The 23,320-nt window shown below is 45.3% G+C and overlaps 1 protein-coding gene across 1 annotated transcript in view; it reads left to right on the top strand.

Moving 5' to 3' along the window:
* Nucleotides 1-23,320, top strand: part of Greb1l (GREB1 like retinoic acid receptor coactivator) — a 200,747-nt gene that overhangs the window by 161,522 nt on the left and 15,905 nt on the right. Inside the window, exons 17-27 of the mRNA XM_090353356.1 lie at nucleotides 682-862; nucleotides 3,036-3,228; nucleotides 6,740-6,873; nucleotides 10,289-10,628; nucleotides 14,086-14,201; nucleotides 14,945-15,189; nucleotides 17,194-17,750; nucleotides 17,899-18,001; nucleotides 20,505-20,660; nucleotides 20,950-21,089; nucleotides 23,143-23,304. Coding sequence (XP_090209482.1) covers nucleotides 682-862; nucleotides 3,036-3,228; nucleotides 6,740-6,873; nucleotides 10,289-10,628; nucleotides 14,086-14,201; nucleotides 14,945-15,189; nucleotides 17,194-17,750; nucleotides 17,899-18,001; nucleotides 20,505-20,660; nucleotides 20,950-21,089; nucleotides 23,143-23,304 — 2,327 coding nt within the window. The remainder of the gene's footprint in view (nucleotides 1-681; nucleotides 863-3,035; nucleotides 3,229-6,739; nucleotides 6,874-10,288; nucleotides 10,629-14,085; nucleotides 14,202-14,944; nucleotides 15,190-17,193; nucleotides 17,751-17,898; nucleotides 18,002-20,504; nucleotides 20,661-20,949; nucleotides 21,090-23,142; nucleotides 23,305-23,320) is intronic.

The following is a 23,320-nucleotide window of genomic DNA, read 5'->3' as shown; positions in this document are numbered from 1 at the left end:
CATTTTACCTAATATGGCATCTTTGGACTTCGTATTTCTCTTCTTTATATGCATTTTGTTGCTAAGGAAGGATTATGCAGCTATATTAATTTGGTCAACAATTGTAGCCCAGAACTTCATTTATTCCCAATAATCTTTGATAGTCAGCAACTTCAGTGCTTTAACCTATAAATACAAGTGAATTAAACAGAAATCTCCTAGTTTCAATTGCTTTTGACTTCATGGATCAGAATGTTCCCTGTCAGATGATGAGAGGCTGAGTGGAATATTCTCAGGTAAAGAAAAGCGATATTTCCTCCTTAGAACTGTGGTAAGGAAGGGCCGGGAGTTTGGCCTAGTGGTTAAAGTGCTTGCCTAGCATGCATGAAGACCCGGGTTCGAATCCTCGGTACCACATACATAGAAAAAAGCCGGAAGTGGTGCTGAGGCTCAAGTGGTAGAGCTCTAGCCTTAAGAAAGTCCAAGGACAGTGCTCAGGCCCTGAGCTCAAACCCAGGACTGGCAAAAAAAAAAAAAAAAAAGAACTGTGGTAAGGAACATAAAAAGAAAAGCAAGCTGCTCTGTAAATCTCTATAGTATCAGTACCAGTCAGCACTGAGCAAAAGATGATCGTGTGTGTGTGTGTGTGTGTGTGTGTACAACATATGTTCATGTAAAAAGTGAAACTTTTCTTCTTGACAGGTGTCCTGGTAGACCTGGGACTGGAGGAAAATGGGACGGCTTATCAGAGAGCAGAGAAATATGTTGTTCGTCTGGACAATGAGATTCAAAGCAAGTTTGACGTTTTTATGAGGAGGGTGAAACAGAACCCGTACACACTGTTTGTGCTAGTTCATGACAACTCCCATGTGGAGCTAACGAGGTGATTGCTTCCGTGTGAGCAAACACAGTGTTTCTTCTATTGGAGTAACTGTTACCTAAGGAAATCCTTTAGAAGTGGTGATGTGAAGGCTGGGGAACCTTACCTTTGGCCTTTGCCTTCTGGTACCTTTTTCCTAATCTTTCCTTGTGTCTGCACTAAAAATTATACTCTAGGGAATTTAGAAGTTCTTGCCTTCAAAGAATCGTGAGCTCACTTGCTTCCGAGGGCCCCAGAAAGGAAACATGCTTTCTGCTTCCCTCCCCAGCTCTCCTTTTTTCTTCACATCTCCTCCCTCCTGGCCTTTTTCTCTTCCCTTTGACCTTTAACTACAGAGAAAAAAAATATCACTTTAGTGATCTGAGAATGCATATGAAACCTTCCCTGGTTTCCCAGTTTAAACAAACAAACAAAAACCTCATTTCTCCCATGGACTTAATGAAAGAACCATATGAGTAGGCCAGTTTTGCTCTCTGATAAAATTGTAATTATCTGGTAAGGGCTATCTTTGCTCCTATGGACTGAAAAGGCAAATTATTTTTTTTAAGGGAGTAGGAAATAGACACTGAGCTTGACATCTAGTGAAAATGTAGGGCATCACTGAGCATTTAAAGATTTTCCTTTCTTCAAAGTTAGATATTCTTGATATCTATGTTTGATATTCTTCAGTTTAAAATATAAAATTTAAGTAGATTAAGAAGGACCTTTCCTATGTTGTTAGGTTTAAAAGAAAGAGAAGATTAAATTAAAAAAAAGAAGAGGGGGGAAATGGAAATCAGGTAAATTGTTTGCACATTCTTGATGTTCTATGAGTAGAAACAGCTTGGTGACTTTACACACCTTTTCTTTGTATTTCTGACAATGCTGAATGTCTCTGTGTAATCCAAATTATTCTTAGCTGGGTACTGGTAGCTAACACCTGTAATCCTGGCTACTCAGGATGCTGATATCTGAGGATCATGGTCCAAAGCAAGCTATGGGCAGGAAAGTGTGTGAGCCTTTTATCTCTAATTAACCAACAAAAAGCCAGAAATGGGTGTGTGACTCAAGTAGTAGAGCACCAGCCTTGAGCAAATAGGGCAAAATACGAGCATACACGACAACATCAAGCATTCTTTTGCTCTTAATTTGCGTTTGTTTTTTGTCTGGTAGGACTTGAAATCTGGGCTTGGGTGCTGTCCCTGAGCTCTTCAGCTCACGCTAGCATTCTACCACTTGAGCCACAGTGCCATTTCCAGTTTTCTGTTGGTTAATTGGAGATGAGTCTCACAGACTTTCCTGCCCGGCTGGCTTTGAATCAATCCTCAGATCACGGCCTCCTGAATAGCTAGAATTACAGGCATGAGCCACCAGCACCTGGCTTTAGTTAATAGAGATTTTTTTTTCTGGGGTTTGAACTCAGGGCCTGGGCACTGTCCTTGGGCTTTCTCAAGGCTAGTGCTCTACCATTTGAGCCATAGCACCCCTTCTAGCATTTCTTTTGTATGTGGTACCAAGGAATCAAACCCAGGGCTTCGTATATGCTAGGCAAACACTCTACCACTAGGCCACTCTCCTGGCCCTTAATTTGTAGTTGAGTCTTTATGACATCCTTGCATATCTAAACTGGACAGAGCAGCAATAAAGCTTCAGAGATATAAATCTTGGTCACAAGTTGTAGAAGGAGGAGGCCTCCCCTAATCCTCGTCCCAGAACCTAAGGCAGAAAGGAGGCTTTGCCTGTCTACTCATCACATTTTCAAGCAGAGGCTCCCTCTCTCCTTTCAGCTTTCAAAGTAAAGCAGTCTATGTCAGGGACAGAGTAGGCTATGCTTGTCTTCTTGAGGTAAAGCAGAATAAACTGAAAAGGGTGATTGGAGGGGGAGCAATCCTTGAGAGCTGTCAAAACAAGGATGAAGAAGGAAGGTAAATATTTGTCTTCCAGATTATATTTTTTGGTTTGGTTTTTGAGATGAGGTCTCATTGTGTTGCCCAGATTTAGTCTTGAGCTTCAGCATCCCAGGTGCTAGGATCACAGGCATACCTCATGTTGGCTCCCACATGGCATCTTGATCTTTACCTTTTCTCCATTTTGAAGAAAAGTAAGAAACTAAAACAGTATCTCTGTGTTGGCATAAGTGTCTGAATCCAATCAATGAAATGAGGCGGTATTAATATGACTTTTACTGTTTCCACAGTGTCATTTCAGGCGCTCTGTCCCATGGCGACCCCAGCCCTGGGTTGGCTGATCGAGTCATTAATTGTAGAGAAGTTCTGGAAGCTTTCAACCTCCTGGTGCTCCAGGTTAGCTCCTTTCCCTACACACTGCAGACCCAGCAGTCCCGAGTCAGCTCCACCAATGAAGTTCACTGGATACAGCTGGACACCATGGTGAGTCTTCCATACAGTACTCTTCTCAGTTCCCTTTGGGGGCGGGGCAGGGGAGAGAACTTGAAACTAAATGTGATCAAAAAAAGCATGAGAGCTAAAATACAAGAAGCCCAAGAGCTTTGCCTTCAGAAAGTTACATGTGATCCCAATTTATTTTTTTTTTTAGTTTTGAAATGAAGTTAATTGGGGAAAAAAAAAAAAAAGAATTGTAGAGGGTGCTGGGCCTGTGAGGGGCAGCCGAGCCTGCCCTGGAGTAGTTAAGATGTGCTGGCACAGCCCAGGAGAGGCTGCATAGGCCCTTAGCATATCGATTTGGAATCTTTCCCAAATATGACTGAATTGATTATTACTGATATCTGAAGCAGCTTGTTTGGATCAAATGGCAGAAGTTAGCCTGAGTTTTGTAACTTTTTTTTTCAATTTGACATTACTGGAGCTTGGAAGCAGGTGTTCATACTGGGTAGGTAGATCTCTACATTGGAGCCGTGCCTCTAACCCTCATCACCCTCATCTCCCATTGCAAGATTGGGGACATTAAAAACTTACAGTTTGGGGGCTGGGAGTTTGGCCTAGTGGTAGAGTGCTTGCCTAGCATGCACGAAGACCTGGGTTTGATACTTCTGTAGCACACACATAGAGGGGGGAAAAGAAAGCTCAAAGTGGTGTTGTGGCTCAAGTGGTAGAGCTCTAGCCTTAAGAAAGCCCAAGGACAATGTTCAGGTCCTGAGTTCAAGGCCCACAACTGGCAAAAACCTTTACAGCTCCACTTAAATGAAGACTGAGGAACAAGTCACTTCTAACTGGTCACCTGTTCTCGTTCTCCAGAACCCATCGTGGCTCCATCTGGTTACAAGTCAGCATTTAACCATCTGTTTTAGAGTTTTGCCAGAAACAGGGAGGAAAATGAGAACAGGTAGTGACATCTGACCAGAAAATTATAATGCAACATCAGGAAAAGGAGCAGGTACAGAGAAAGAGTTGACATTTTCCCAGTGAAACAGGGGTCAGGATGAGAAGAAAAGATCAATTTTTTCCATGTGACTGTGTGCCTAGTCCATATGAGGAGGATACAGAGATGCACAACTCTTGTTCCTGAAATGACTCGAAACTGCTTTGCAGCACCAGAGACACCCAGAAGGAAATAAACAAGGCTTAACGGCTCACTGTATATTCTAAGCTTCCAGAATCTGTAAGCACATCCTCTAGTCCTCATGTAAAGTCTACTTACTCTCAAGTAATACCCCTATTCCAACAAGTAGGATTAACTGGCTTAGGGGCCACAAAAATTAAATTTGGCCTCAAGAATTAAAAGCTGTTAGATAAGTAGTGTGTTATATGTACTCTGCATATCACAGTGCTTTAGATAGACTGCTGAGGACCAAAGCTCAGGACCAGATTCATAGCTCATTTCTAACAAAGTGTTTCAAAACATCTGGCATTTTTTGTGTGTGTGTTTTTGTTTTGTTACTTGAGGGGCTTGAACTCAGGGCCTGGGCACTATCCTTGGACACATTTTGCTTAAGGCCAGTTTCTTGTCTCTTGAGCCACAGCACCATTTCCAGCTTTTTCTGGGTATCTGGTACTGAGGAATTGAACCCAGGGCTTTGTGCATTCTAGGTGAGCACCCTACCACTAGGCTACACTCCTGGCCCCTCTGACATGCATTTTAAAAAATTTATCTTGGGGCCAGGAGTGTGGCCCAGTGGTAGAGTACTTGCCTAGTATGCACGAAGATCCAAGTCCTATTCCTCAGTATCACATTTATAGAAAAAAAGCCAGAAGTGATACTGTAGCTCAGGTGGTAGAGCTCTAGCCTTGAGAAAGCCCAAGGACAATGCTCAGGCCCTGAGTTCAAGGCCCAGGATTGGCAAAAAAAATTATCTTTAAGTAGTTATGGAAAAAGGTTTTCAATTCAACATGTCAATTTGTGAGTACAGTATACCTTGGTGGGTGTCACCCTTTCATCATTTCCCCCTCCATCCATCCATCTCAGCCCCTACCACCTGCTCAAGTTGCCTATTCCCAATTCTGCTTACATACATTGAGTATTATTATGACCATCCTTGCCTACCACTCTCGCATGCATTTCTAGAGATTGATCTTGTTCCTGATGCAGTCTTACTTCTTTCATCCTTGCCTTTTCTTTCCTGATGGCCTTCTTTGCTTTTGTATTCTTATTCTTTTAAAAGCTGTCTTATTTTTCCTTTGTAAAAATAAATTGAAGAATGAGACTAAAATACACAAATAAGAAAATATAACTGGAATACTAATACAAGGTAGGTGTGCTGGGGCATGTTCCAAATCCCAACTACTCAGGAGTGAAGGGCAGACAAGAAGATCTCTATTTGGTGTAAACCTAGGCAAAGTTATGGACTTATCTGAAAAACAAATGAAAAGTAAAGTGGGCTGGAGGCATGGCTCAAATGAGTGCCTGCCTAGCACTCAGGGTGAGACCTTAAGTTCATCCCAGTACTGCAGAAGAAAGAGAAAGAGAGGTGGAGAGGGAGAAGGAGGAAACGAAAGAGAAAGGAAGAGAGAAAAGAGAAGAGTGAAGGAAGAGGGAGGGAGGAAAAAGAGAAAGGGAAGGAAGGGAAAGAGAGGGTGGAAAGGGAGAGAAAGGACAGAGAGAGAGAGAGAAAAGAAAGGAGGGAAAGAAAAGGAAGGACAGGGAGGAGAAAAGAGGGGAAGGGAGAAAGAAACACAATGTAGGAAAGAAGAAAACTATAAACAACAAAAACTAGTTCCATGAGATACAAAAGCTTATTTAATATTCTGGGGCTTCTTCCTATTTTAAGGACAGCAGCTTGTCACATGGCTCAGGATCCTCTGAGGACATCCTTAGGTCACTTCCCCAAAATAGCAGCTCATTTTTGTATCAATGACTAAGTCATTGTGAGAGGAGAAGGACAGTGCTGTACATTCCATGAAAGAGGGCAGAAAGGGTATATGTTACATTTTAAAACTAATTTTTTTATTGTTGGGATAATGTATAGAGGGTTACAGTTACGTTCATCAGGTAGTAGGTGCATTACTTCTCACACATTGATACCCCCTCTCATGTTTAAACTAAATTTCTTAATGATGAAATTCTATGAGCTATGTTATTAAACGATGTTAGAAAAGTGGAAACAGGAGTTTTCAGAGTTCTGTGGATAGCAAAGCTATCCAGATAGAGTGCTGCCTCCAGTAGGGGAAGATTAGGAGTTGCAGCCATCTGACCAGGTCTGTCTAAACCAAAAGAAAAGAAAGAAAACAAATCTTTCCTGTTGTTACTATTTGCCTAAAGAGAACATGTTAATACTCCACTAATCACCTATAAAGTTCAATCAAAGTGAAGAGAAACAATTGCAGAGTTGGTATTAGGTCACATAATAAAACACACTTTTTCTTTTACCTCCCAGGAAATAAGCTTTTAGCCTTCCCATCCACCCCTCTCCCCACACCCACCCATAAAAACCACCACACACAGTATCCTGTCTTCACTGGGGATTTCCCCTGTGTTTTCAACCAGGAGGATGTAGGCTGTGAGGAGAAGCTGTACTTTGGATTGAATGAATACAGCAAGTCTCTACAATGGGGGGTCACCAGCCCACTTCTGAGATGTGATGAGACCTTTGAGAAGATGGTGAACACACTCTTGGAGAGGTAAGGCTTTCTGCGTTTGCTTCCTTGTGCTTGCAGATTGAAAATAGCCAAATGCCTTTCTGTTCATGTCATAGCAAGTTTGATGGAGTCCATGCAGATGACATGCAAAGCCAAATAAAAATAGCTTTTCCTAAGATGACCTTTTACGCCTATGAGTTTGTTTGTTTGTTTGTTTTTTTTACTATCCCAGACCAACAAGGAAAGCAGTGACCTACAGTAGACTGGAACACCACTTTTAAAAACAGACCTCTATTAAGAGAGACAGAAGGGCTGGGAGTTTGGCTTAGTGGTAGAGTGTGCCTAGCACGCACAAAGCCCTGGGTTTGAGTCCTCAGTACCACATGCACAGAAAAAACTGGAAGTGGAGCTGTTACTCAAGTGGCAGAGTATTAGCCTTGAGTAAAAAGTGTCCAAGGACAGCGCCCAGGTCCTGAGTTCAGTCCCCAGGACTGACAAAGAGTGGGTGGGGGGGGGGGGAGAGTTAAGGAGCAATGGGAGCAGCTAAACATGTTCAGTTCGTGGCACCTTTTCTCCAGTTCCTGACTGTGAAGGTTGAAGATCAGAATTTCTCTGTCTTTTATCAGGTCTAGCTTTGAAACTTTTTAAAAAAAAATTTCTGGCCCTGAATTATGGACTCTGAGTATGTAAAGCCCTTTACCTAACAGTGGGCCCTCCTACCTTCTATCTCTGAACTATTTGATCCAATAAGGTGCTAGTGGAATTCTGAGGATCAAAGTTCAAAGCCAGCCAGGGCAAGAAGTTCTGTGAGGGTCTAATCTCCAATTAACCACCCAAAAGCTAAAAGTGGTACTGTGGTTCAAATGTTAGAGCACTAGCCTTGAGCACAAAAGTTCATTGATGATGCCCAGTCCCTGAGTACAAGCCAAGAAAAGAAAAAGAGAGGGAAACCCTGGTTCCAATCACAGGTCAGCTATTTAACCATCTGCTCCATAACTTGGATAAGAAACAAAGGGAAATAAAAATGAGGACAAGTAGATGTATTCCACCCAGCAATTTGTAATGCTGTGTCAGGAGAAAAGGAGAGGCTCAGAGAAGGATCTCGTATTTTACAGCTGTTGGAGATGAGAAAACTGACACCATGACATTAATCCTTTCACAAAACATGTGATCTTAAATTTCCAAAACAATTTCCCCACCATGGAGGGTAATCAATGGGAAGGCATTGGGTAAAGAGACAGTATTTGGGGGGAGTTGATGTACATTTTACACATACAGATATATGTATGTGTTTGTGTGTATGTGTGTGTGTATACATTTATAGGATAGCATAATGACACACACCAAACTGTTTGAAAGGAAGAAAATAGAAGATAATAAGAGTAAACTTATTCAGACAAAACTATACACATCTTGGAATTTTCACACCAATACCCTCTTGTACTATAAATATTAGTGTAGGTTCTTTTAAAATACCACTTTTACCCATTTCACCGGCCAGCTTGAAATGCCTCTTTATTCTCAGTAACATCAGAATTTTATAGTTTTAAGGAGCCATCTCTTAAACTTGCATGACTAACTTCTCTAATGATTAGCCATGTCATTAATGCAAAAAGAGTGGGGAAACAATTCACTTGAAAACTCACAGTGCTCTGCGGGTACAAAAATGTAAATGCCTGTATTTCAAAGTTCTTTTTATTTTTTAATTCTGACTTCAGTTTTTTTCAACCAGGAAAAAAGAAAAAGAACCCTGAGATTTGAACATAGATCATTCATGCTTTCCTCCAACATAGGCTAATAATAGCTATGACTTATTGAGCAGCTGAAAGGACTGGCTCAGGATTAGTGAAACCGCAGCCTTCTTCACTTTGTCCCGCCTACTAAAGACTTTACAGGGTGTGAGGACGTTATAGAGACCTAAATAAAGGGAGACCCAGTTCTGTAGCTGTCCATTTGTATGATCTGGGACAAGTAGCTAAATTTCTCACAGCTTCTTATAAGCTACAAAAAGGCAGTGGTGGTTAGAATATAGGTTTCCTCTGTTCCTTTGCCCTCAAAATTCTTCAAAACTATGTTATGCTGATGGCTCTGAATGGTATTTGACCCTGAGCTTTACTGTGCAAGACTGGTGGAGCCTTGTGATATTCTCCATAGAATTACAAAGTGAGGGCTGGGAATGTGGCTTAGTGGTAGAGTGCTTGCCTAGCATGCCCAAAGCCCTGGTACCACATTCACTGAGAAAGCCTGAAGTGGCTTCAAGTGGTACAGTGCTAGCTAACCTTGACCAAAAGAAGCTCAAGGGCAGCAACCAGGCCCTGATTTCAAGTCCCAGGACTAGCAATAATAATAATTTAAAAAAAGTATAAAGTAAAAAAGCGTGGCATTCCCCATTGCTGTTGGACCCCACTTCTCATCCCAGATGGTAGCCAGAAAGAAAATTCTCTTACTCAGCCTCACTTTTTCTAATTTTAGGAATTTCTTAGCCAATTCTGGGCCCTGCCCTGATATGCCAGCACCTATCTTCTTGATTAGCCCTTCCTTATCTCTTCTTGCTGTGAGTGGGGCCGCTTTACTGATTTCTACTCATTCTGTTTTCAAGCCTGGCTTCCTCAGAGAGATTTCTCTCTTACCTGCTCTGTAATTGTAAAACTTCCGATATGAGCAAAGCAATCCCTTTACCTAGAAGTCTGGCAAGCAGAGAATAATGGTAGCTTGAGGTCCAGCTTCTTGGCTCAGATTTGCCCCTCTCTTGAACAGGGTTCTGAGTAATAAGAGGCTACACCACAAAGGGGTGCTGTTTCTCCAGTCAGCTTCCACTTATTTCCCCCACAGACACTACAGTTCATTTTATAGAGGATAGTTACTGCCTCAAACCAGCAACTCCTTTCATGTATAATACTCCACAGAGACAATAATGTCTCAATTTTCTTTACTATAAACCTGTATAATACTGCCAGTCTAATCCAACGGCACACAGAGATTAGAATGCAGGATTATTCCATGTGATCGCATCAGCAGTTACCCCTGGGGGAGAAGGACAGAAAGGTGGAGAGGCCCTGTACTCATAATCTGACTTGGTGCTTGGAAATTCCTTTGTGCAACTACTAAATAACAAATAACCTGGCTGGGCCAGGATGCCTTGGAATCACCTGCGGGCCCTTGTTCAGCTGCAGATCCTGGTTCAGTAAATGTGGCTGGAAGCTCTGGTAGCGCCAATAAAGCACTCAGGTGCTGCTGGCCCGCTCACCTGACCAGCCCTGGGCCTTCTCAGCTGCCCCAGCAGGCTTTGGAAGCTCTTCCTAGTGACATGGATCTCAGATCTTTCTGAAGCTAGCTTTCTCCTCCCGCCACACACACACTCACACTCCACGTCCCGTCTGCGTTCTGTCGCACAGGCCCTGCTGCTCTAGCTTGGCTGAGTGTAACCACCACCCCCCCCCCCCATGTTCTACTGCAGGTACCCCAGGCTGCATAGCATGGTCGTCCGCTGCTATCTTCTCATCCAGCAGTACTCAGAGGCCCTGATGGCTCTCACCACCATGGCGTCCCTCCGAGACCACAGCACGCCTGAAACACTCAGCATTATAGACGACCTTATCAGCTCCCCAGGAAAAAGCAAGAGCGGCAGAGGCCCCATGCTCGTGATAAGGGTGCCCTCCGTGCAGCTGGCCATGCTGGCCAAGGAGCGGCTGCAGGAGGTACGTGACAAGCTGGGCCTGCAGTACCGCTTCGAGATCGTCCTGGGGAACCCTGCCGCCGAGCTCAGCGTGGCACCTCACTTTGTGGCGCGACTAAAGGTTAGTAGTGGGCAGACATGTTTCTCTTCTGGAATACCATGTGCTTCTGTTTTCCAGGAATCCTACCTAGGTGGCTCAGAGGCTCTGCGTGCAGTGCAGTTTTGCACCTGTGTGACTTTCATCTCCAACACAACATTGAGTCGAAGGGACAGGCATTCTTAAGTGGAACTAGCTTCTAGAAATTCTAGGAAACCCCCGTAGTCACCATCCATGCTGCCCTGGAAAATTACAGTGGCCCAGTTTGACCTTAAATTCCTTGACCTTTGAAATGCATCTAGACCATAGCCCTCTTTTCTGAGGAACTTTGTTTTGTTTTTTTTTGTGGGGCTATGGGGCTTAAACACTGGGCCTGAGCACTGTCCCGGAGCTCTTCAGCTCAAGGCTACCTTGAACCACAGCCCCACTTCCCGTTTTCTAGTAGATTGATTGGAGATATACCTCTTGGCTTTGTATTGCCTGGGCTGGCTTTGAACCGTGATCTTCAGATCTCAGCCTCCTGAGTAGTTAGAATTACAGGCATGAGCCACCAGGCCTGACTGTGTGTGTGTGTGTGTGTGTGTGTGTGTGTGTGTGTGTGTGTGTGTGTATTTAAAAGGTAAGTTCTCTCAGACACGTGTGGAGTATCCCTTTAAGTATCCTCAACTCACGAATTCTTTTCTGTCCATCTAGCCCATCTGTCAGCCCGTGGCTAGTCGGTAAAGTATTCCCATTTCACCTGCACTGCTCATCTAGAGGATTTGTAGCTCCCTTGCATGTGGACACCCCCCAACTCTTTGTTGTTTCTTTGTACTTTCTTTGACCCTCAGCCCCAGGCTTTGGCTGGAGTGACCTTGCCAGCTCTCATACGGAAGGACTGAGTGCATGGCACAACCCTCGCTGCTCCCGCTGCACGGCCAGGGACTCTGCTTGTCCTTTTCCTCCTGCCAGGCATGGATCAACTAACCTAACTCCCTACCTTATACTTGGCTTAGAGTTTTTCTGGAACTTCAATAGTCTACATGTCCCTAGCCATTAGAAAGCCTACACTCCGGTACCCACATCCATGCAGCCATGGAACCAAGCCAGCTACTGTATGGCTGCGTGAGACTGATGGAGGCTCCACACCCTGCACACACTAAATCCTAAGCTAAATTAGGTGAAGAAAGATATAGTTTGGCACAAGCATAATAGATATCTCATGCAGAATCTTGTAGAAATCACTGGGCTGCTTCCTCTATAGAATCTCAGTTTTGTGTTTTTCCCTCCCTATCTGTTTAGGTATTATGGTTAACTTACAAGTGATAAACACTTTGGCAGGACACAGATGTAAATATAAATAAATCAGCACCTCTAACAGGCAGCCGAATATTCCTAAAGATGTTAATGGTCCTGAGGCTTGTACTACCCTAAATCTTGTCTTTCCTGTTAGTTTTAAGTGAAATCATCCAAAGGCCACAGTAGCAGTATGATAGGAAGCATTATATAGTATGCCTGGTTAACTTGTATTGATCAAGAATAAAATTTGAAAAAAAGGGAGGGGGTGAAAGTAAGGTGTGTTGAACAATCTTCTAAAATAAATCTTTGTCTAGCAACACATACCTGTGATTCTGCTATTAAAACCCAACCTTAATATATTTGGTAGAATCATGGTGGTCTCTGAAACTCAAAACTTACTGTCAGGGAAATCATGGCTCCAGTGTGAAGGTCAGAGGCAAAATACTCTGAAATGACTTCAAGTCAAGTAACAGGTAACTTCCTTTAACAAGAAATGGTATGGAAATCAGATTTTCTTAATGTAAAAAAATCTAGTATTTTTTAAAACTTTCTGGAAGATTTTTTTTTGCCAGTCCTGGGGCTTGAACTTGGGGCTTGAGCAATGTCCTTAGGCTTTCTCAAAGCTAGAGCTCTACCACTTGAGCCACAGTTGTACTTCCAGCTTTTTTTTTCCCTATGTATGTGGTACTGAGGAATCAAACCCAAATCTTTGTGCATGCTAGGCAAGGACTCTACCACTAGGCCAAACTCTGAGCCCAAAGATTAGATTTTCTAAGGCCCTAAATCTCAGATTTATAGCTAAAATCTGATCTTTCTTCATTGGGTCTTTTTTTTTTTTTTGCTTAAAAAATTATGTTGAGACAGGGTCTTGTTAGAAAGCCCAACGTGGCCTTAAATTCAAGATTCTTCTGCTGACATCTCTTGTGTTGAGATTACAGATGTGTACCACTGTGCCCAGCTTTCAGTGAGTCTGTCTGCAAATAATTAAACTGTTATCTTTCATTGCACAGGTTTCTTGTCACATTTTGTGCTTATGGAAGAATACTTTGTTTGAAATAAATTTAATTAAAGCATGGTTAGGAGTGTGTTAGTTTGTTTCTGTATGGCAACTTCTGCTAGAAAGCTGACGTAAAGCATAATTAGATACTACACCTATAATAAGTAGAAAACACCATATCCACTTGAAATGACCTATTTTTGTTCTGTTCTAAAATAGAGGAAAAAAATCTGTATTATTCCTTGAGATTTTAATGTCTTCTGAGTTGGTGTTTTGTTCTACTCCTAGCCATGCTCGTGTTTTCATAATTGTTCCATTTATTAAAGATGTACACATGTATCTTGCTATATATGAGAAATTGGTGCTTAATACTTCATTTTGGTGCCGGTACTAGGGCTTGAACTTGAGGCCTGGGTGCTATCTCTTAGCTGTTTTGTTCAAGTCTGACATTCTACCACTTGAGCTATAGCTCCACTTGCAGTTTTTTTGGGTTTTGGAAGTGGTTTTTGGTGGTCAATTAACTGCAGTCCTCAGACCTCAGCCTCTTGAGTAGCTAGTAAGCCACCATTACCCAAGTGCTACATACTTCATGAGAAAACTGAACCTCTTTCAAGTAAAGGCAAGCTGTTTCCCTTGATCTAGGCTTTATTTCTTGTCAGAGACTCTTTGGAGGCCTTAAGTCAACAATTACTTGTCACTTATTAAGAGTAAGTCAATAAAGCTGCAAGAAGAACCAGCAGAACCTGCCGACTTCATCATTTTCTTGGTGAAAATGTCTTTTCTGATGGAGTCCTTTTATGGTTCTGTTCTAGGTCATTTACAACAGAAACTTTTAAAAAAATTAATTTATTCCCAAAAGTGTGCCAATACTACGGAGAGAGTACACTTGAGTACCTGAGTCAGCTGGCTACTCAGTGGAAATGCTGTGAAGTGAGCACCCACATTGTTTCTTTGGCTTGTGGAGCTAATGTATGAAGACTACTGAGATCTGTTTTATTCTATTGAGACAAAACCAAAGGCCATATTCTCATAGCAGTTTTTTACATATGCTCTTTTAAAGAAGCAACTAAAATCTAATTACATTTAGAGAAAGTTATCAGGAAGCACAGGGATATTTGGTATGTAGACCTGGAAACCTTTGAAAAGATATAATCAAGAATTAGGAGTTTCAGAGTTTGAACTTCTTCCTGTTGGTCCTTTGTACAGATGTGGAGAGGAAATGAGCCTGAAGAATGGATCCCTCGGACATATCAAGATTTAGAAGGTCTCCCTTGCATAGTGATATTAACCGGCAAAGACCCTCTGGGAGAAACATTTCCCAGGTACTGCACAAATAACGGACTCCATTTGTAATTAGCTGCTCAGCCGAACTGGGCATTTCGTTTGTTTGGCATGTCATAGTTTCATGCCGGTGCATAAGAATTGAACCTTACTTCACTCTCAGCTTTTCAAAGGGTACCTAGTGGTTCTGGGAGTGAGATGGGTCAAAAGTAGAAAAAAAATGGTTGTGCATGTAAGTTTGGTAGCCAGAGAACAAGAGGAAACAGGAGCTAACAGGAGAGAGAGACATACAGAGATACAGATATATTTGTTTTGGATGAAATTCTTCGTTTAGCTGCCATCTCTAAACCTCTCAAGGATCTTCCACACATTGAAAATCAGCAACAATAGACCCATCACTTGAGTGCTCCCTGCATGTGTGTTGGTCATGCCTTAAACGCTTCCCATGCATCAGCATCTAGCCATTTGTACTGAGCTCAGGACAGCTCTGCTGTCCTCTCTTAAATCAGGAAGGTTTTGGTTTTGTTTTCAGTATCGGTATGAAAGCCCTCTACCACCATGCTATACCCCCAGCCCTGGCATATCTATTTATACTTGAAAGAAAGTAGAGCACAGAGAAATTGTGGTTGATAGTTGGCAGATAGAGTTGAGATGTAAATGGGGCTTAGCTGGCACTAAAGCTGTGGTCCTCACTGCCTCCTAACCCACAATACCCTCCAGACAAGCTTAAACCCCACATGCCCCAGCAGAGGGCCTGATCACCAACCGAGTTACTTCTGTGCAGGTCTTTGAAGTACTGTGATCTCCGGTTAATCGACTCGAGCTATTTAACTCGCACGGCTTTGGAACAGGAGGTGGGTCTGGCATGCTGCTATGTCTCAAAAGAGGTCATCCGAGGACCTACCGCTGCCCTAGACCTCAGTGGGAAGGAGCCAGAACGGGCCCCTGCCGGAGAGAATGACTCTGAGGAGCTACTCATCGACCTGGAGCGGCCTCAAAGCAACAGCAGTGCAGTCACGGGAACCTCGGGTCAGTCCTCCCTCCTCCTCCTCCCTCTTCCCTCCTCCCTCCTCCTTCCTCCCTCCTTCCTCCTTCCTCCTTCCTCCCTCCTCCTATTACAGGAGCCAGCACTCTCCTTCATTGGAGGAATGGGAAGAGGTAGGTGGGGGTCTGGAAGGCAAGAGCCAGCTACTGTGGCTTCTCCACAGTTCCTGGGAGGGATGTGAGCAGAGTGGCAGAAGAGGCAAGCCTCTGTCTCTGGGAAAGTTTTTACTAAGTGTGACAACAGGTTAAAGACAGTAAGTGGACTTCATCAACTGCAGCTGGCACATTTCCTAGTCTTTCTCGCCTTTGTCTCCACGTGGTGGCTGGACAGCTCCTATTTATACAAACGTCCTCTTTTACTGAAGCTGTAGACTTGTGTCAAGTGGCTCAGTGCCTGCATAAACCTTTAAATGAATAAGTGACTTTGGTAAATACTTAGCTACAAGTGTTTGTAGCCGGACAGCGTCTCTGGGGCCACTGGTGGCTGTGAAGATCCACTTGGGCGCTCACAGCTTTGTCTGACAGCAGGGCTTGTAACTTGCTTCTGGTAGATTGTGCTAACGCAAATACAGCTTTCTCTGATTATGAAAGTCATAAGACTTGTTTCCGAAAACTTGGAGAAGGTATCAAAGTACAAGAATTAAAGCAGAACATAATCCCACCCCCATTAATATTGGTCCATGTGTTCTGCCTCCTTCCCTTTTTTGCTGCACTATCATTGAGATCTTTTTGTCACTGACACATACACACATTTTTGTGTTCAAAGTATGCTGCTTGTCCTCTTCATTCTGCCAGCAGCTGTTGAGTGGCTCCTTATGGGAAGTGGAAGGCTGTTGGGGTTTCTACCACTGTGAACCTCACACCGGTACCTCATGCCCCTTATGGTTCCATCCTTCACCAGGCACCCACAATTCTCCTTGGTTTGTCCAGCCACTCTCCCTCAGCAGGGATCAGGGCTAATCCTGTATCTCTCTACCTGCCTCAACCCCACTACTATCTAGAAGTTCCCCAACTTTCCTTCAAAGCCAACTCAGTATAGCTGGAGGAGAGAAATGGGAGGGAGGGCATATTGCACACCAGGGGGGGACAGAAGGGGCAGGAGGAAGTCTGTCTCCTGGGTGGGAATCTGTGTTTCACTCCTCTCCTTCACTGGTGGCACGTCCCACACAGCTCTCCTGCATTGGCTAGTTCTGATCAGCTCATGAAAGGAAACAACGGGGCAATGACCACAATAGAGTGCTCTAGCCATGGCTTCCACTGTATGTGGTGTGGAGCTGCTTGGCTTTAGCCACCACCAGTTAACACTCCTGCCAGGGTCTCCTGAGGCTGGGATGGAACTGCATGCCTACCTGGCAGTAGCCGGGCTCAGTAGGGGGACTGCTTGGGTTGTCCTCAGCCCAAAAGGAGCTTCTCTAAGGGAAAGTAGATTTACCGAGACCTGGCCATGTCTGCAGGCACACCCCAGGGCATGCACCTCCTCCTCTAGCAGTTCCACCTGCTGTCTCACCTCCCCGTTTCCCATGGAGACACAGCCACCCTAGTATGAGAAGTGGCTGCAGCCTGAGGTGTGAGTCCTCAGTTCCCACCCCCTCCAAAGGCAGCACACGCCCCCACAGGGGACTTGAGCCTGCCACCTGTGCACATCTGGGCCAGGAGAGTGTAATGAAGGATCTGCTCCCAAAGAAGCTGGCAGCCTCTGGGAAGGAGACAGGAAAGTGACATGGTGTCTGGTCTAGTTACCCTGGGAGCCCTGACTCCCTAGAGGCCCTGAGTGGGCCCAGGGGTCTGTGGCCCACCAGCTGCAGCTCAGCAGAGGAGGTGGCCATGCAGGAAGGGGAATCTGCTTCCCTCTGGCATCTCCATTAGCCAAACCCACAGAGAAGCTAGGGTAAAAACTAGGATGGAGGATGCAGACATGGAGGATGTTTCTCTCAGCATCTGCAGCCTCCAGAGCGGCCAGGCAGGGCGAGTTCCATATGTCCCTTTCAGGGTCCATCGTGGAGAATGGCGTGAGCTCCTCCAGCACAGCCGACAGGACCCAGAGGCAGCCCCGCACACCCAGCCTCCAGAGCCCTGCCACCAGCGTGGGGCTGGCTGACACAGCAGCCTCGGGGGAGACCCTGAAGCAGGAGTGTGACTCCCTGGGACCCGTAATGGCCAGCAGCACCACCCCCAAGCCTTCCTCATCCTCCTCAGGCACCCGAAGCCTGGCATGGCCTGGTCAACCCCCACCAGGCTGCGGGAGCCTCAGTGCCCCCCTGCCTCCCGTGGTGATCTTGTCAAAGGCGGCCTATGGCCTCCTGGCCTCCCAGAAGGGCAGCCAGCTGCCAGCCTCCGCCTCCCTGCTGCCCCATGCCGACGTGGCGTGGGTGAGCTCACTGCGGCCCTGCCTGCACAAGGACATGAGCAGCGAGGAGCAGTCCCTGTACTACAGGCAGTGGACAGCCGCCCGACAGCACCACGCGGACTTCAGCAACCAGCCCGACCCCACCTCGGGGGCCCGGACCTTCCACCCGCGGCGGCTGCTGCTCACTGGACCCCCGCAGGTAGGCGTGAGCTAGGCTGGGACATTGTCCCCAAGAATCAGAGGAGCCTGGAGGGTGCATGGGACAGAGACCTGAGGACTCATGCAGGCCAGGTGTGAAATCTCTTTTCTCTTCTCCTCCCTCCCTCCATTAAAACCATTACCATCAGGCGGGAAAGACGGGCTCGTATTTACAGTTCCTTAGGATCCTCTTCCGCATGCTTATCCGGCTCCTGGAGGTGGACGTGTTTGACGAGGAGGAGATCAATGCTGGTGAGTACCTCCACAAGAACTCCACGCTGGCTGGTTGGTGGAGTTAAGCTGTATTGGGCCAGCCAAGGGGAACTAGTGTGTCACATTCTCCACACCAGTCCTTCGCTAACTGGCAGGGGGACATCCTGTATTTCTGCCATAGGCTGCCCTGGAAGTAAGGTACTGCCATGAAATGAAAATCTTTTAGGGCAGAGCTGAACTGTTGGTACCCCACCTAGGCCTGTTCCCTTCTGGTAGATGGAGCTGGTGAGCGAGGGGCAAATGAAGGCCCTGTTGAGGGCTGTGGTGTTGCTCTGGCTTGCATCCCTAGTTCCTTTCCTATTGAAAGGGACTGTGGGGAGGCAGCTGAGGCAACCAGGTGAAGTTGTTCTGAAGGCCCTCAAGAGAGGCCCAACAGGGACTCCTCTGGGCATCCGCTATTACACTAGCTCTTGGAAATATCACCTCATATGCATTGCTAAGATGGATGGGCCCATTTTCTAACCTGCACAATGGGCTGATGTAGTGTGTGGTGGTTACTCCTTTTATTATGGCCCAAGTCCTATTTCTACAAAGGAATTCATATCTATGATTTCACACACGCGCGCATGCTCGCACAGCTGTGTGTAATCTCATCTTCCCACCCACAGATTTTTTTTTTTGCTTTGATTTTCCCCTCAGACCAAAATAGGCTTGAATTCAGGGCCTTAGCTTTTTTACTCAGGACTGGTGCTTTGCCCCTAAAGTTTTACCTCTACTTCCAGCTTTTGGGTGGTTAATTGGAGGTAAAATTCTCACAGACTGGCTTCAAAATAGGAACCTCAGATCTCAGCCCCTGAGTACCCAGCTTCACATTTCCTTTTGTCCCTGGCTGAGCTGAACCAGATCTACCCTTCCCCCCCACATACACGCACACGCACAGAGGGGAAGCAGAGCTCCAGGACAGATGCTTATTCCTCCCAGCTCTGCCAACAGGCTCCTTGGCACCATAGCAGAGCAATGCCCTTGATTTTTACTTTCAAATCCTGCTACAGAGGCAGAAGGAGATGTGGTCTCTCCATCACTTAGGCAGAGTCTGACATGGTCTGAGTCCTAGGGGAGTCTTGGTTTGCTTTCCCCTGTTTTTCTTTGTTTGTTGGAGAAGGTAGATAATTGGAGACCAGAATCCCATAGACACACCTGCCCCAACTAGCTTCAAACCATGATGCTCAGACCTCAGCCTCCTGGGTAGCAGGGTTTTAGGTGCAAGCCGTCAATGCTGAGCTGCTTCTCTCATTTAAGAGAGGGCTAACAACAGGAGCTGCAGAAGGACACAAAAGACACCCTCACTACAACATGACTGGGATTTTTAGTAGAATGCAAACTTCAACTCAGGATGTGAAAGTGATGCAAAAAAAAAAAAAAAAACCCAAAAACCAAACCTAGCTATACTTCCAGTTCTAGGCCTCTTGTTTAAAAATTCAAAGTATTTCTTCCCTTGTCTCTTTAGGCTTAGGCTACTCTTTGATCTTAACATTTAATAATACTATCTAATAGACACTACTGCCACAGTCTTAGCACTACCAATATGCCATTCCTAATGCTAATAAACATCTGTCACTTTGAAGAGGTAAGTTTGGTTGCTTACAAGTATGAGACACTGCCAAGATTCAAGTCCTAGTCTGGGAGCTCAGCCGCATACTGGAATGCCTTGGCTAGTAGCTGGTGCTTGGAGACACACACACACACACACACACACACACACACACACACTCTCTCTCTCTCTCTCTCTCTCTCTCTCTCTCTCTCTCTCTCTCTCTCTCTCTCTCTCTCCCTCTCTCTCTCTCTCTCTCTCTCCCTCCCTCTCTCCCTCTCTCCCTCTCTCCCTCTCTCCCTCTCTCCCTGTTAGCAGGGCTTGAATTCAGGGCCTCACACTCTCACTTGGCTTTCTTGCTCACAGCTGTTGTTGCAACACTTCAGTCTCACCTTTAGTCTGGCATTTTGCTGGTTAATTAGAAATGGAGTTTTAGACTTTTCTGCCCAGACTAACTTGAACCGTGATCCTCCAGTAACCTTAGGGGTTAGGATTACACGGGTACACCCAGCTAAGAGATTCTGGGAGGTGAGGCCCGAGAGGGGTGTTCCCAGGTGATTGGCAGGTGCAGCTGACAATGGATGCCTGCTTGGGGCATCCTAAAATTTCATTAAGTGTCCACATCTTAAAACCCCACAGCTAAAGCTAAGGTTGTAGAGCAATTAAAGAGCATTTTGAGGGAGACTTCATTGGTCTATAGATGTGGAAGTTTGTGAGTGAGGTGTGAAGAGACTAGCACAGCGCGAGGGCCAGTGCTCTCCCCTCCTGGTGTAGATCTGAAGAAACAATTATGGCTGCTCCTGATCTCAAAATTGAGCAGTGGCTCAAATTTGAGAAATGGCTGTGTCCATCATCTGGGTTTCATGTTTCAGGAAACGTCTCCCCCTCACAAGGAGGGAGAGAGGGAGGGCGGGAGAGCGCCCAGCCTGTGCTGCACACTTCTTGTTCCAGATCACAGTGGAAGCAGCGATGTGGGCCAGTGTGAGGGAGCGCCCTGGCCTGACCTTGAGAGCTTCAGCAAAATCCCTTTTGACGTCAGCGTGCATGATCCCAAGTACAGTGTGATGAGCCTGGTGTACACGGAGAAGCTGGCAGGGGTGAAACAAGGTCAGTGTGAGAAGAGCCAGGCTTCCCTCCCTACCTCCCCCCACAAGGCCCCAGGGCATGCTGAATCAAGAGGGGAAGCCAGAGGCTTCAGTAATTCAGCATCTTCAATAATTCTCCTCTTTTTCTCTTACACACGTATACATCATCTTTTAACTTTTATACCTTGTCATAGAATAAATTGTGGAATTCTTAGAAAAGTTCTTTTGGGGACTAGGGGACCTTCCTTCCCAGGTACAGGGGCTTTACCTGTGTGTCATGGAACTACAGTGTGTTGTCCCTGTGTACACAGAAGTAATAAAGGAATGCAAAGTTGAAGAGCCCCGGAAACGAGAAACTGTGTCCATGATGCTGACCAAATATGCGGCCTACAACACCTTTCACCACTGCGAGCAATGCCACCAGTACATGGAGCTCACCTCCGCCTCCCAGGTGCAGCGGGCCTCCGGTCTGGGGCATGTATGAGGGTGGTGGTAGCCTCTAGTTTCTGGCATGGGAAAGGACAGCTTCCTAAAGAGCAGGAGCCACTGAGGCGAAAGCATTTGGGCTTCCTAGGACTGCATGAGGCAGGACTTAGTATCTTGTACATGTGTTGTGTTTAGGTCCCAAAGTAGTTGAAACAAGCAAACCTCTGATCCAGAAAAGGCTAGATACTATGGTATACTTGGTAAGAGGGTCTTTTCTTGAGTTTGGTGCAGAGCAGCCTGATTATTTAACGGATCCATGGCATGCCTTTAGAGCTGTGACCCTAACAAGCCTGTCGACTTAACACCAAGCTAGGGATTTCATCTACTTGGAATAGTTTTGACCAGTGGAGTGATTGCTGCAGTAAGAACTGAGAAACGCAGAATGTGAGTCCAAAAATAGTTTATTCATCTTTTTTATATTCATCTCTTTTTTTAAGAGCCAGGGTCTCACTGGCCAGCCCAGGCTGGCATTGAACTCTCCCTCTTCTGAACTAAGCCTCCAGAGTACTAGAATAACTCGCCCACAGTGACGCCTACACCAGCTTCATTTTTACTAGTTTGTTGTTGCTGAAAATTGAACCCATGCTCACATCAGTTAGTGCAAACTCTTAACCTCCTTCAGCCCCATATGGCTTCCCTTTTGGCTATTACATCTTTAAACATAAAGAGGAAGGAAGGCAGCCAGTGAGACCACCCACCATCCATACCCAGGAAAGTACATCTGGAGTCTTATGGCATGGTTCTGACCACCTGGAACGGCTTAGGCTGCATGCAAGCCGAGTCCAAACCTACCTCTGCTCCTCAGGGCTGCATTCCCTTTTCCTGAAATAGAAACACCTAGAAGGGACACACTTCAAACTGGAATACAGATTACCTTTTATACCTTTTTTAAACCTTTTTTAAACATCTTTTTATACTTTTTGTATAACTTTTATTCTTGAAAGGCTGCTCTGAAATTGGTTCATAATGTTTCACAGGCTACAGATTCACATGTTCCCTAGTGTATAAATCATTTGTGTCTAGAAAAATTCAGAATTATAAACCTTGTTTGTATGGTCTTTATGATTACAATACTCAGTAATCCCAAATTTGTGGTGCAGACTAAACTACAGAGAACGTCAATGTTATTCTCTGAAATAGAGGGGTTTTGTTGTTGTTGTTTTTTGTTTTTTTTGCCAGTCCTGGGCGTGGGCTCAGGACTTGAGCACTGTCCTTGGACTTTCTCAAGGCTAGAGCTCTACCACTTGAGCCTCAGCACCATTTCCGGCGTTTTGCTATGTATGTGGTACCGAGGAATCGAACCCGGGTCTTTGTGCATGCTCGGCAAGCACTAGGCCAAACTCCCGGCCCCTGAAATAGCATTTTTAAAACTATTGTGCAACCTGCCTGGATTCTATTTGATGACAACCATTGTGTCTACCAAATACTGTCTGCCTTGTAAAGCCTTTAAAGAAACAAGAGTTTGAGAACCTCGTAGCACCTTTTTTAAAAAAAAAAAAATAGGTTAGATTTCTATTTGGCTTAGATAAGTCAAATGCTCTCCTCCACCAAAGCCAGAGTTCTGGGCTCGTGACCATTTACTCTGCTTTCCACTGTAACCAGGAAAGATAGGACCATGAGGAATTTTAATGATGTTGCTTCTAATGTTTTACTTGGAAATCATCAGCTTTCAAATTTGATTCCTTTGATCTGACTCCTGTAGAGCAAAAACTGTATTTCCGTAGGGAATGGTGGCCGATGGGAAGTGCATGCCCAGGGGACTGTAAGAATGAGGAAGGCAGGCAGTGCCGGCAGCCAGCGCCTCTGCACACGTGGAGGGGCTGTGGAACAGGTGCTTGGTTCCTGGGTGAGTGCCGAGCCACAAGCCGATCGCCCGGACATGTTGCTGCTCATAACCAGGTCTGGTGACCTGGTGGCACTTTTAAACTCAACAGCAGTTTGACTCCCAGCAACAACCTAAACAAGTAGCCGAGGAATCACATGCTTACATTCCCTCCCTTTCTTCTTTGCAAACTTAGATGTCTGACTCCACCCTTCATGCATTCACATTCTCTTCCTCTATGCTGGGAGAAGAAGTTCAGCTCTATTTCATCATTCCCAAGTCCAAAGAGAGTCACTTTGTCTTCAGCAAGCAGGGCAAACACCTGGAGAGCATGCGGCTGCCTCTGGTTTCAGACAAGGTGGGTAAGGTGTGGG

This window comes from Megascapheus bottae, chromosome 19 (assembly GCF_031878675.1).
Source record: "Megascapheus bottae isolate mThoBot1 chromosome 19, mThoBot2.hap1, whole genome shotgun sequence".
In the NCBI taxonomy this organism is placed as follows: Eukaryota; Metazoa; Chordata; class Mammalia; order Rodentia; family Geomyidae; genus Megascapheus; species Megascapheus bottae.
This window is presented reverse-complemented; position numbering and strand designations above follow the sequence as displayed.